Below are 11671 nucleotides of genomic sequence, written 5' to 3' on the forward strand. Positions count from 1 at the left end.
ATATATATATATATATATATATATATATATATATATATATATATATTATGATGAAAGACAAAAACATTCCACACTATTTTCTCTGGATAATTTTTTTTGTTTATTTTTATTTATTTTATGATAGGTGAAAACCCATCATAGGCTAATATTTATCAAAAGGAAATTTTTTTCTCCGGAAAAAAAAAATATCTTTATTAAATTGTCCGATTCCAATACCTTTATTACTCAACCACCGGTGGAAATCTTGCCAGGATTTCATACCTATTTAGCAACTTAGAAACAAGCTTTCACAAAACATGGACGCTAATTTTAATTCGGATTCTGACTAAAGGACATTGAATCCAATTGTCGGCGTGTTGCAGATGTGTGAAGAATGAACATCGACCGCTTTCGCCGATGAGCCCTTACGTGATTTGGTGGCGCCATCTTGAGGCGGTCAACAGGTCCGCACACTGTAATGTGTTCAGCAGGAACAGGATCAATTTTGATCTACTTTAAATCGCTGAATATTGAACTAATTTTCACGGTTATTTATTTTCATTTTTTTGCAGAAAACAAACAAATGGTTCAGTATATTTAAATATTCTTATTGGGGCTAAGAGCAATAGAATACTCTGATAGGATTTAAGTATGTTGCAAAGCGAAGACAATTATTTTTTTTTTACTATATACATAAACACATTTATACAGGTATACACAAATATATATACACATTTCTCTCACTCTATGTAAATATATCTCTATATATATTTCTATATATAGAGATATATGTCTCTCTCTCTATATATAGATATATCTATATATATATCTATATGTATCTATAAATATATATAGATAAATATACTGTAAAAATGTCCACAGATTATGTTTTTCAAATGCACATTTATGTGCATTTTTGTCATTATATGTAAAACACTGTTCAGTACAGTATTTTATTTATTATTATTTTTGTTAGGTTTTTGCAACTGTCAATTATTCTGTTATGTTTATACACTTTTTAAGGTCCATATCTGTGTGATCACCTTTGCTGTAATATTTTGCTGCAGTAACACCACAATTTACTCACTGTCGGACAATAAACGTATTTTCTATTTTATATATATATATATATATATATATATATATATATATATATGTATATGTTTACAATTTCTGTTTTTCTGATAATTTAAAAACAGTAAGGTGATAGCTGCAGTTTTCATCTGGTAAATGTTTTTTCAAAACAAATAAAAAAACAGCTGCATTTATCAGTTCTTTTTTAGTTTTATAGGAAAAGGTAATTTTATATTAAATTACGTCAAAAATTGAATGCGAAAGTCAATGCGGGGTCTACTTTTATGTGTATGTCTATGAAAGGATTGATAAGTGGCTCCTGAGAACGGAGCATGCAGTCAGTGCGGAGATGAACGGACTCCCCTAAATTTTTCACCTGAAATGAGTTCCACGTACTTCATAAAATCTCAATCTACACAGTTAGCAAATCGTATTTTTTTTTTTTTTTTTTTTTTTTTTACATTCTTTTTAATTATCGTTACTTTGATAATTTTTTTGCACGCTGCACCGGAATAAAACCTACAGAGATCGCGCTTACATTTTACATTTAAATAAAAAAAATAAATTAATGAAAATCAGTGAGGTAACTGGTTTTAACTGGTATACCCGCCGCTCTCTTCAATATTTGAAGCAAGCGCTGACCAATCAGTTGCCGTTTACGATTTGAGTGACAACCGTTTAGCCAATCGGGTTTAAGATATATAAACCGTTGAGCAACGTTTCTTAATCCTCAACGGGAGCACTACGCAGTAGGCAAAACTTTCATCGTGAGCTACCAGAACGCATTTATTTCCATAAAAATGAGGGAAATTGTCCATCTTCAAGCTGGCCAATGCGGCAATCAGATTGGAGCAAAGGTTAGAACATTCTCATGTTTTTCCAGTCGCTAAATTCATTGGGAAATCGTCTTAAAAATGTACATTCAGCGCGCGAAGGCTGCTAAATTCGTGTTAGCTAGCTCAGCGGTTAAACGCTAACGTAGCCTTTGGCTAAAAGCTATCTATAGATGTTGGTTTCCGTTATTTAGGTTTATGTTTGGTAATTCCAGCTGCTTAACCTATTCCTTTAACAGTGCATTTTTTTTCTTTCTTCTGTTTTAGTTTTGGGAGGTGATAAGCGACGAACACGGCATTGACCCAACCGGAGCATACCATGGAGACAGTGACTTGCAGTTAGAACGAATTAATGTGTATTACAACGAGGCGGCAGGTTTGTCCTTTGTGCTTTAATTGATGGATGAAGTTCGATATATCAATGGAAAAAAATAAGCCATACAGCCAGCGGCCATCAAACAGCCCTGATATCATCTGCTTTGGATCCAGTGGTTACTAAGAAGCTGTTTCCAAGGCACACAAAATCCGAAGCTAACGGTTGCTAGCATTTTCTCCCAAAAAAAAAAAAAAAAGAGCTCATCGGCTTTTAATTACATCAAACGAATGCTACTGATAAGGGCAGTTTAGAGGTGTACATGTCAAATGAATTCACATTTGCAACATGTAGAAATATATTAGATTTTTCTCTCATTAACAATTTGTTGGCACTTGTAATATTCTGCATACTGTTCTTTTAAATGTTAGTTTTTCTTCCCTTGTTCTAGGTGGAAAGTATGTCCCCCGCGCTGTGCTGGTGGACCTTGAGCCAGGCACGATGGACTCTGTCCGGTCTGGTCCCTATGGACAGGTGTTTAGACCTGATAATTTTGTTTTTGGTGAGTATATCACTCTAAGGAAGTACAATTAATGCTTCCACATGAAACAAAAATATTAATATGTCTGCAGTGCTTTTCTAATAAACAACCACAAAATCACCTGGATGTTTAAATGTTAATATAAAAAATGACTGAATAGGAAATAATGTGATATCATCTCATTTATGCTATTTTTTTTTCAAAGGGATGCATTTCTTTAAGTGTTAAACAGTCAGATTAACGCTGATGGAACATGCTTGATAAAACTTGTATATTAGCATGACATGAATCAACACGCTTAGGGATTCCTAGGAGTGTGCTATGGTTATCATAGCATCCAGCTGTTTAAAGGAGAGCGATTTGTTTTTGTTTTTTTTTTGTTTTTTTTCTGTCGGAGATGTGGGGTCAGGTGGGAGCGGCATTCTTAAGACGTGTCAATAAATATTTTCAATTGGTTTCACCTATGACTACTGGTTATAGCAGCCCCCAAAGACATCTCTCAATGAAGTCTGTCTGACTAAAGCTGACTTTTTCTTTTCTTTTTTCTTTTGCATGATGTATTGATTTGTAACAGGCCAGAGTGGTGCTGGTAATAACTGGGCTAAAGGCCACTACACTGAAGGAGCTGAGCTGGTGGACTCAGTCATGGATGTGGTGAGGAAAGAGTCGGAGAGCTGCGACTGCCTGCAGGGCTTCCAGCTGACTCACTCCCTCGGAGGAGGCACTGGATCTGGCATGGGAACGCTTCTAATCAGCAAGATCAGAGAGGAGTACCCAGACCGCATCATGAACACTTTCAGCGTTGTGCCATCGCCTAAGGTTTATATCCTGCATTCAAATATTTCCTGATATGAAGCTTTGCCCTACAGCTGCTTCCTTCAAATCTTAACCTCGCTTCCATTGTCCTCTTTGTGTCGTCTTTTATTCCTCTTTCTGTGGCAGGTTTCAGACACTGTGGTGGAGCCCTATAATGCCACCCTGTCTGTCCACCAGCTGGTTGAGAACACTGATGAGACCTACTGCATTGACAACGAGGCCCTGTATGACATCTGCTTCCGTACATTGAAGCTCACCACACCCACCTACGGTGATCTGAACCACCTGGTTTCAGCCACCATGAGCGGCGTAACCACCTGCCTGCGCTTCCCTGGCCAGCTTAACGCCGATCTGAGGAAACTCGCTGTCAACATGGTGCCGTTCCCCAGGTTACACTTCTTCATGCCAGGCTTTGCCCCCCTGACGAGCCGTGGCAGCCAGCAGTACAGGTGAGGAGGCTGCCCCCACATCCATAGTGTGCTAGTCGGTCCCATAAACTGCTATAATTAAATCTCTTTTCTAGGGCTGTGACGGTTCCCGAGCTCACCTTGCAGATGTTCGATGCCAAAAACATGATGGCAGCCTGTGATCCACGGCACGGCCGTTACCTCACAGTCGCTGCCATCTTCCGAGGCCGCATGTCCATGAAGGAAGTGGATGAGCAGATGCTGAACGTGCAAAACAAGAACAGCAGCTACTTTGTAGAGTGGATCCCCAACAACGTTAAGACGGCAGTCTGTGACATCCCGCCACGCGGCCTCAAGATGGCTGCCACTTTCATTGGGAACAGCACAGCCATTCAGGAGCTGTTCAAGCGCATCTCAGAGCAGTTTACTGCCATGTTCCGCCGCAAGGCTTTTCTTCACTGGTGAGTAGAACACAGAAGCACCGCTGTGTTAAGGCCTGGCGTGGATACTGAAGTTGTCTTGTTACAGGTACACCGGTGAGGGCATGGACGAGATGGAGTTCACTGAGGCCGAGAGCAACATGAACGACCTGGTGTCCGAGTATCAGCAGTACCAGGAGGCCACCGCTGAGGAGGAGGGAGAGTTTGAAGAAGAGGGTGAAGAAGAACTGGCCTGAGCAGCCATCGTGTTCGTTTTCCTCCAACTCAACAGTTAAAACCGGGGGAAATTTTTTGTTGTTGTTGCTCTGTTCAAGTTTAAATACTTCAAAGTGATTCACATAGTTACTTGAGTTTATGGATTTTCTTGGGCCTACCTGTAGACCTGTTAAAATGTTTAAATGTTGTTTGGGAAATATTTTAAACCAGTAAAACTGACACTACTGGATTCACAAAAAAATGGCATCAGCGCAACACTAGTTACTGAGCCCCTAAAGGGACATGGAGGGGAAAAAATAAACTTTTGCGAGATCCTGCAAAAGTATTGCAGGATCTCGCAATAGTTCTTTTTTTTCCCCCTCCTTGTCCTTTTATGGGCTCTGTACTTTGTCCTCATTTGGCCTGTCATTTATTTCAACATTATTCAAGAGTTTTTATGCATGTTGTAACTCCTCCAGTCAAATCTGGCTCATGTTGACTGTTTGCATAACTTCAAAGCTGCTAGTTCTGTTTTTTTGACAGCTTCTGAGATTAAAATATTTTCAAGGACAAATAAATAGTAGTTCCCTGAGCTGCAGTGCAATTGAACTTGGCTTTACAGTTGCTCCTCTATTCATTACTGCTCACTGTTAATAAAATTCAAATGAAGGTTTTTGACTTGGACCTGTGTAAGTTTTTTTTTTTTTTTTTTTATTATATATGCCTCCTTTTACACAAGCTCCAGTAAAAATCTTACCCATCAATTTCTTTAATTTCAGCTTCTCAGGAGTAGATATACCAGAGGTGAGCAGGGCTGAGAGAAAAATTTTAAATTGGTAGAATGTAAAACTAAACTGTCATGATGGTTCTTATGCCTTCTAGCGATATAGATCTACATACTAGTTTAGTGGAAAATGTTTGAAATAAGAGCGCAGTTTCTAATAGTCGATGGAAAAACGTATTGGGTGCTACTGGTCTGGAAGACTTCCTTCCTCCATATTTGTCAGTCAAATTAACCCCATATGAAAATGAACAGGCTGTGAATGCTCTTCATTCTCATTTTACTCTTCAGATTTTTTATATCACAATTTAAGCCGACTGGAAACCGAAAACTGGTTTATCTGCAATCTTTGAAAATGATATATAAAGAACTTGAAATGGAGTATGAAAATAACTTTATTTTCAGGGTTGGTAAATGTGGAAAGCTTGCATTTCAATAACCGGATTTCCAAGGCACAAAGCCTAGTCTGACTCATGGTTTCTGTACAACTCTGTGTTCAACATTTGGACATGCTAGTTTGCTTATCAAATGTTTACCATTTCAACAAAGTTTCCTGGTAAAATAAAAAGTGATTTTTATTTTACATTTTAATGCAGTGCTGGTTCTAACTGCACAAAATACCGGTCATTTCAGGGAATGCATAAGAACTTTTCATACAGCAACATTTGCTGACTCACTTTCGGAAAATTAGATGTTTGGCATCAAGAGAACTAACGAATATTAAAACGGTAAGAACCAAATGGTCTAACATTAAACCATAGCCTATAAAAGAAAATATCAGTAAAAAGGTGCCAACAAATTTAGTTTTATGAAAGGGAGGCACAAAAGAAAAATTTCGATTTTAAAAGGGAATTAAACAGGGTGTGGCTGAGTCACTGAGAATAACACTTGAAAATGCAATAAAATACTGTATAACAAAATGTAATTTCTGTGACAGAATTTCTAATGAGTTCCCTGGAGAAATATTCAAATTTTATATATAGAAAGTGCTGAAACAAAGGGGGACATTTCTTAAACAGAAGATCTAAAGAAAATAACGACAAAACAAGCTAAAACATTTATTTGATGAGTTGTCTCCAAAAAATGTTGGTGTCTCTTGTTCCAAGTCCCTCAGCTGCATCCGATCACTCATGTTCCTGCTAAACCTATCAGACCATGATGCGGTTAAACATTCCCTGTAGGATGGCGGGGTCCAGCAGCTGGGAAGTGAACCAGCAAAACACTGGGAAAAAATTGAAATCTAGTTAAGTCATTTTTTCTTAAAATAAATGCATTTGTTCTTGGATTGGGGAGGTAAAAGACACATTTTGCCAATGGAACAAGACAATTTACACCTTAAATAAGAAAACACAATTGCATTGTCATATATCAAGTGCATATTATCTAATTATCTTATTTTAAGAGTAAAAATACTCATTCCATTGGCAAACTTATCTCATTTACCTACTCAAATTAAGGGTAAATACACTTAATTTAAGACACTTTTATTTATTTCTCGATCGCTTTTCCAGTGAAGTTGTTGATATCCGAATGGGGTATAAATATGATGGAAAACAGCACCTTACTATCTATTCAAAACAGAACATCAGATAAAAGTGGAGCAGAACTTTGTCATAAATCAATAACTGCAATTTATTTAGTATTCAAATTTCCTCAGATGTACCTGTATGTTGAATTAAAGTACACTCACCAAATTCCCATGAGATTTTAACAGGAAGTGTATGTTGGTTAGTTGAGATTAAGACCGATCTTTTTAAAAACAACCAGGTGGGTTTTATCTAAGATAAAGCTTTATATGGCAAAAATTCTGGAGGGTCTGTGACAATGTGTTGTCTGTTATCCTGTGGGCTTCTTTCCCTTTAATATACATGGGAACGGTGCTACAGTTCACATCAGCATAATGTTAAATCACAACTGGCAGTTTCTACCATATAACTGTCTCTTTAAACAGGGTAATAATACAAACTTTGGGCCAAATCAACAGAAAATATCAACACACTTAACTGAATTAAAGCTATTTTATAGTTGACTAAATTGCTTTCTCAGGGTTTAACATTAGAGGAATATAATACTTCTATGTTCAGTTTCAAACCCTGCAGGCTGAAGCCAGCCCAACCCAACAAATAAATTGGCCTCACCCTGAATTGTGGACGTGAACGTTCCTTCCTGAAGGTAAAATACATCTCCTTGATTCTTTAAACAATCAGGGCTGTTGGAGGGGGGGGGGGGGGAATAATACAAAGACCACATGTTGATTTCTGCTAAATAGCAGAATGAGTGTCTGTGCCTCTGTGGAGGTCTCACCATCTAGAGAGGTCATATAGTTGTACTGGACCCTGCAGAGGGTTGGCTTCCATTATGTCTCCATCCTTCTCCTGTTGATTTCTCAGCCGCTCTGATACCAAGATATCGCAAACTCAGACATCTCGCTTTTAAAACGCACAGGATGATACTGTATTAGAAAGGAAAATTGCCAATGTGCGACCCTGAGGCAAGAAAGCATTGTTTTTGAACAAAGGGTGGCTTCTAGCTCATCCAAAAAGACAAGGGCTGCCACCTAAATGGTCCTAAGCATCCAATTATAGAACCAAACAAGATCCAAAAGGAACTCAGGAGGACATATAGAGACAGAAAGCTCAGCAGGAAGAATCTGGTGACTACAGGAGCGGATTAAGGCCCAAAACACCTCCTCAATGAAAAAAAGGCCATATATTTTATTACTTTAATCTCAGAATTCTGATTTTATTATTTATTTTGTGACCTTTTGTAAATTTCTACTTTTTTTTTAAGGGAGAGAACTTTATTCTGAGAAAGTTAGAATTTATTAGTCTTTTTTTGGGGTGACTTTTTTCTTTACTTTTTTTAATGGTCTTAATTGTCTTCCGTAGGTGACAGGACAACCACACAGTGTGAGAAATCTAGAGTAAAGCACTGAAAAATATCAAAAAGCAATCCTGAAGCAGAGGGGGTAGAGCTTTCCCTGCCAGAGGGACAAAAACCTTGAACATACAGATAATGCTACAACTTAATAATTGAAATCAAAGATTAATCATATGTTAGAATGTTATAGTCAAAGTCCAGACCTAAATTCAACTGATCATTAGTGACAAGAATTGAAAACAAAGACTCTAAATGTGCAAAAGCAGGATAAAAATGAGGGACACCACACTTTGTATTGGTTTTGTTTTAAAAGAACTTTTAAGGTTTGTGAATGTACTTGGAAATCACTGAGTGTCAAGTAGCTCAGCAGAACCTCCCTTCATCACAGTCAGTCTAAATTTACATCTAGAGCAACAGGATGGTAACCTGACAACAGCCAGATGCATGTCTCGCTCCGCCCAGCTCCACTCACATACTCACAAGTATGTGAGCGGAGCTAGGCGGAGTGAGACATGCATCTGGCTGTTGTCAGGTTAACAGGATGGAGGCGAGCAGGAAAATAAAAACTATGCTAATGAGAGTAATTTGTTTACTTGTCTCATCCTGCAGATGCATTACATTTTAAATTAGGTTCTTAAATGGGCACATTTGACTTCTAAGCATCAGAATGAGCGAGGTCACCTTTCTGATCAGAGCCAGATGTCGCCATGCTTCTTCTTTTATACTGGATGTAACAGACATTTCTGACTGCCCTGTGCGGTTTGAAGTGTCAGCAGAAGTTGGAGAAAGACAGGCATTGGTGATCTGCAAGGGTGGTGAGGTGTAGGTTCTTTGTGCCGAAGAAAAGTAGCGTGTTAAGCAACACTATGGGCAAATAGGCACCCAGCTGCTTGCATTTCCACATGCAAAACTTCTGGACACAGGAGAGAACACTTCCTGAAGGAAGAAATAGAAATGCTGGGATCAATTGAAGTTTGGTTTGAGTTCATCTTCAGTGATGCCAGTGCTGCTTGTTTGCAGCTAAGGGCTCCAGAGTTGATCTCGCGTGAGAGGTTAAAGTAGAGCTCATCTGGGAAAAATGTTTTCTACCTGCCCCTTCATGAACAGATACTGTGGACAGAAAAGATGGACCAGATCAGATCAAACTGCAAACCACTGCAAAGTTTGCATACCTATTATATCTCCAGACAGAGGCCAAATACACTTTCAAGGCTGTAGGGCTCTATATTAGGCCTTCAGACTTCTCTGATGAAGTAAGGCAGAGCAGAGCAAATCTCAGCAGAGTTGTACGATCTCCTCCTTCGAAACTACACTAATGGCTGTGATTGGTTGGATCCATGTTGCTTTGTTAGACCCAGCTCCTCCAGGCTTTGGCCCCATACAGATGGTTGATTCTGGAGGAGGGGGAATAACTGGCACACTTTGATTAGCAGAACCAATTCCCAGGATGGACCGATTGTGAACTCTATGCGGTGCCACACCACATGACTCTGTCCCCTTAAATGTAAGAGAAGAGAAGAAAAGAAAAGAAAGTTAGTATCATTCTGAAGTTTGAAAATAAGTTTTTTCCCCATCTTCGTTTTCCTCAGATCAGAAACCAACCATAAACATAAGTTCATTGTTTCAAAAAGTGTCTGATGTCTCAGAAGTATATGGAGTAAAGTTGTCACCAACTCTGCAAATATGTGTTCTTCTGAGGTTATCAAAGTTTATTGTGGTGTTACCAAAGAGTTGGAAGAATAAAAACTTTTTTTTTTCCTTCTATATATTTGACGATTTTAGTTGAAGTAAATTATGACAAACTAAAACCTCCTATATTTAAATTAAAAAAAATGTATGAAAGTGAATGTTGCAAAACGGCTCTGCTCTTTGTAAATTACAGCGGTTATGCCCTTTGACACACACACACAATCATTTGGTGTATCTACCCTAACTTCATGCAAAAAGCCTAATTCAAATGCAGGCAAACTAGGTCCTCACAGAGATATTCAGATTTGCTCTGCAGTAAGTACAAAGTCTATTCACCTGGTGCCAAAAAAAACCAAAACCTAAAATAGTGAATCAGTTGGGTACAGCACTTTAAGTTCCCAGCAAAGTGGATTGTTAAGGAAACATAAACATATTTGGGTAAGACAAGATATTCAGAAGTTTAAACTGCTGATGCATCTAAAAGTGCAGTACCGCACCCGTTTTCTCCATTTGGAACCCACTCTGGATCTTTTCACAGCTTGATGAGGAACAGACGAATCCTGACCTGTTGATTCTGTGAGCAAAAACAAAAAAATTTTTTTATACCTGAATCAATTGTTTTGAAATAGGGTTATGTTCATAATCATGCATGATTTGATAACTCACCAGGTCGGAGGTCAGCGTTCAGATTAAGCATAGGTGAAGAGGGAGGCCGATCTTTGGTGCAGTAGGTAGTTTGATGAAAGATTCAGCGGTCTCACGTTGGTTGTCACACTCATGATCCGCTTGTTCTGTCCTTTTGTCCTATCTGCCTAAAGCAGAGTAGTCTGTGCTGCTGTGTGACCAAATCATGTTTGCTTTGTATGATTGAAAACTTCAGTCTTGGTAGTGGCCTAGTAAAATGGCATAGAGCTTCAACACTGAGGTTGTGAGTTCAAAACCCATTCACAGTTTTTTTCTGGGTCCATAAGCAAAAGAGACCCTTAACCCCACATCGCTCCCCAGGCGCCGCAAATGGCAGCCCACTGCTACCAAAGGGGATGGGTTAAATGCAGATATTGAATTTCGTCTAATCTATTAATGTGAGCTACAAGTTTATATTCTATGATCATAAATAACCTTTATGATCATTTAGCTTACATCAATAGATTATTTTAATTTCTTTTCTAAAGGTTTTAATAACAGACATGCTTTTAGCAGTGATGTTTATTCTTCTGATTTCCAGTCATGGTCCACCTACAAGACACACTTCTTTATTGGATGTACTTATAAAGTGATCTGGATAAAAATCCTAAACCCTAAAATTTCTATACTTTACTTATATCTATACTGAAAGCAGATTCATTTTCTTGTTTTCCCGCTTTTCTATCTGTGCAGCGGCTTGTTTAACAACCTTGCATAGCAGTTGCAATCAGCACCGGAATCTGGAAGAAGAGGAAAATTCCAGCTCCAGAGTCTCCATCATAACACCTGGTACTCTATTTCATCAAAGTGAAAGTCACATACCAGCATGGGTATCATTAATGTAACATGTACTGGAAGTACATGTTCATAGGCACTGGAACCATTAACACCTTAATGCTTTTCTTACACCTGGTAGTTAAAATAAGGGTAAAGGGAAAAAGAGGATTATTAGTTGATATTTATAAAACTGCATGCATTGATCTTACATGTAATCAATAACTACAAGCAACTTAAAGCTACAGTGTGTAACTTTTAGCGA

General features: G+C 38.2%; 1 protein-coding gene across 3 annotated transcripts in view; it reads left to right on the plus strand.

Moving 5' to 3' along the window:
* LOC107094648 (tubulin beta-1 chain-like) overlaps positions 1-5282 on the plus strand; it is a 13846-nt gene extending 8564 nt beyond the window's left edge. The window contains exons 1-7 of one of the 3 annotated variants that reach the window (XM_015390403.1): positions 1750-1910; positions 2154-2262; positions 2651-2761; positions 3315-3559; positions 3683-4005; positions 4080-4424; positions 4492-5282. In XM_015390403.1, the coding sequence (XP_015245889.1) occupies positions 1854-1910; positions 2154-2262; positions 2651-2761; positions 3315-3559; positions 3683-4005; positions 4080-4424; positions 4492-4639 (1338 nt within the window). In that variant the 5' untranslated portion in view covers positions 1750-1853 and the 3' untranslated portion in view covers positions 4640-5282. Of the gene's footprint in view, positions 1-1749; positions 1911-2153; positions 2263-2650; positions 2762-3314; positions 3560-3682; positions 4006-4079; positions 4425-4491 lie in introns of those variants that run through there. The other 2 variants (XM_015390411.1, XM_015390420.1) reach the window with 2 other exon arrangements.
* Positions 5283-11671: the final 6389 nt, after the last annotated feature.

The sequence above is a fragment of the Cyprinodon variegatus genome, unplaced genomic scaffold, assembly GCF_000732505.1.
Source record: "Cyprinodon variegatus isolate N-32 unplaced genomic scaffold, C_variegatus-1.0 Scaffold21, whole genome shotgun sequence".
Taxonomy (NCBI): Eukaryota; Metazoa; Chordata; class Actinopteri; order Cyprinodontiformes; family Cyprinodontidae; genus Cyprinodon; species Cyprinodon variegatus.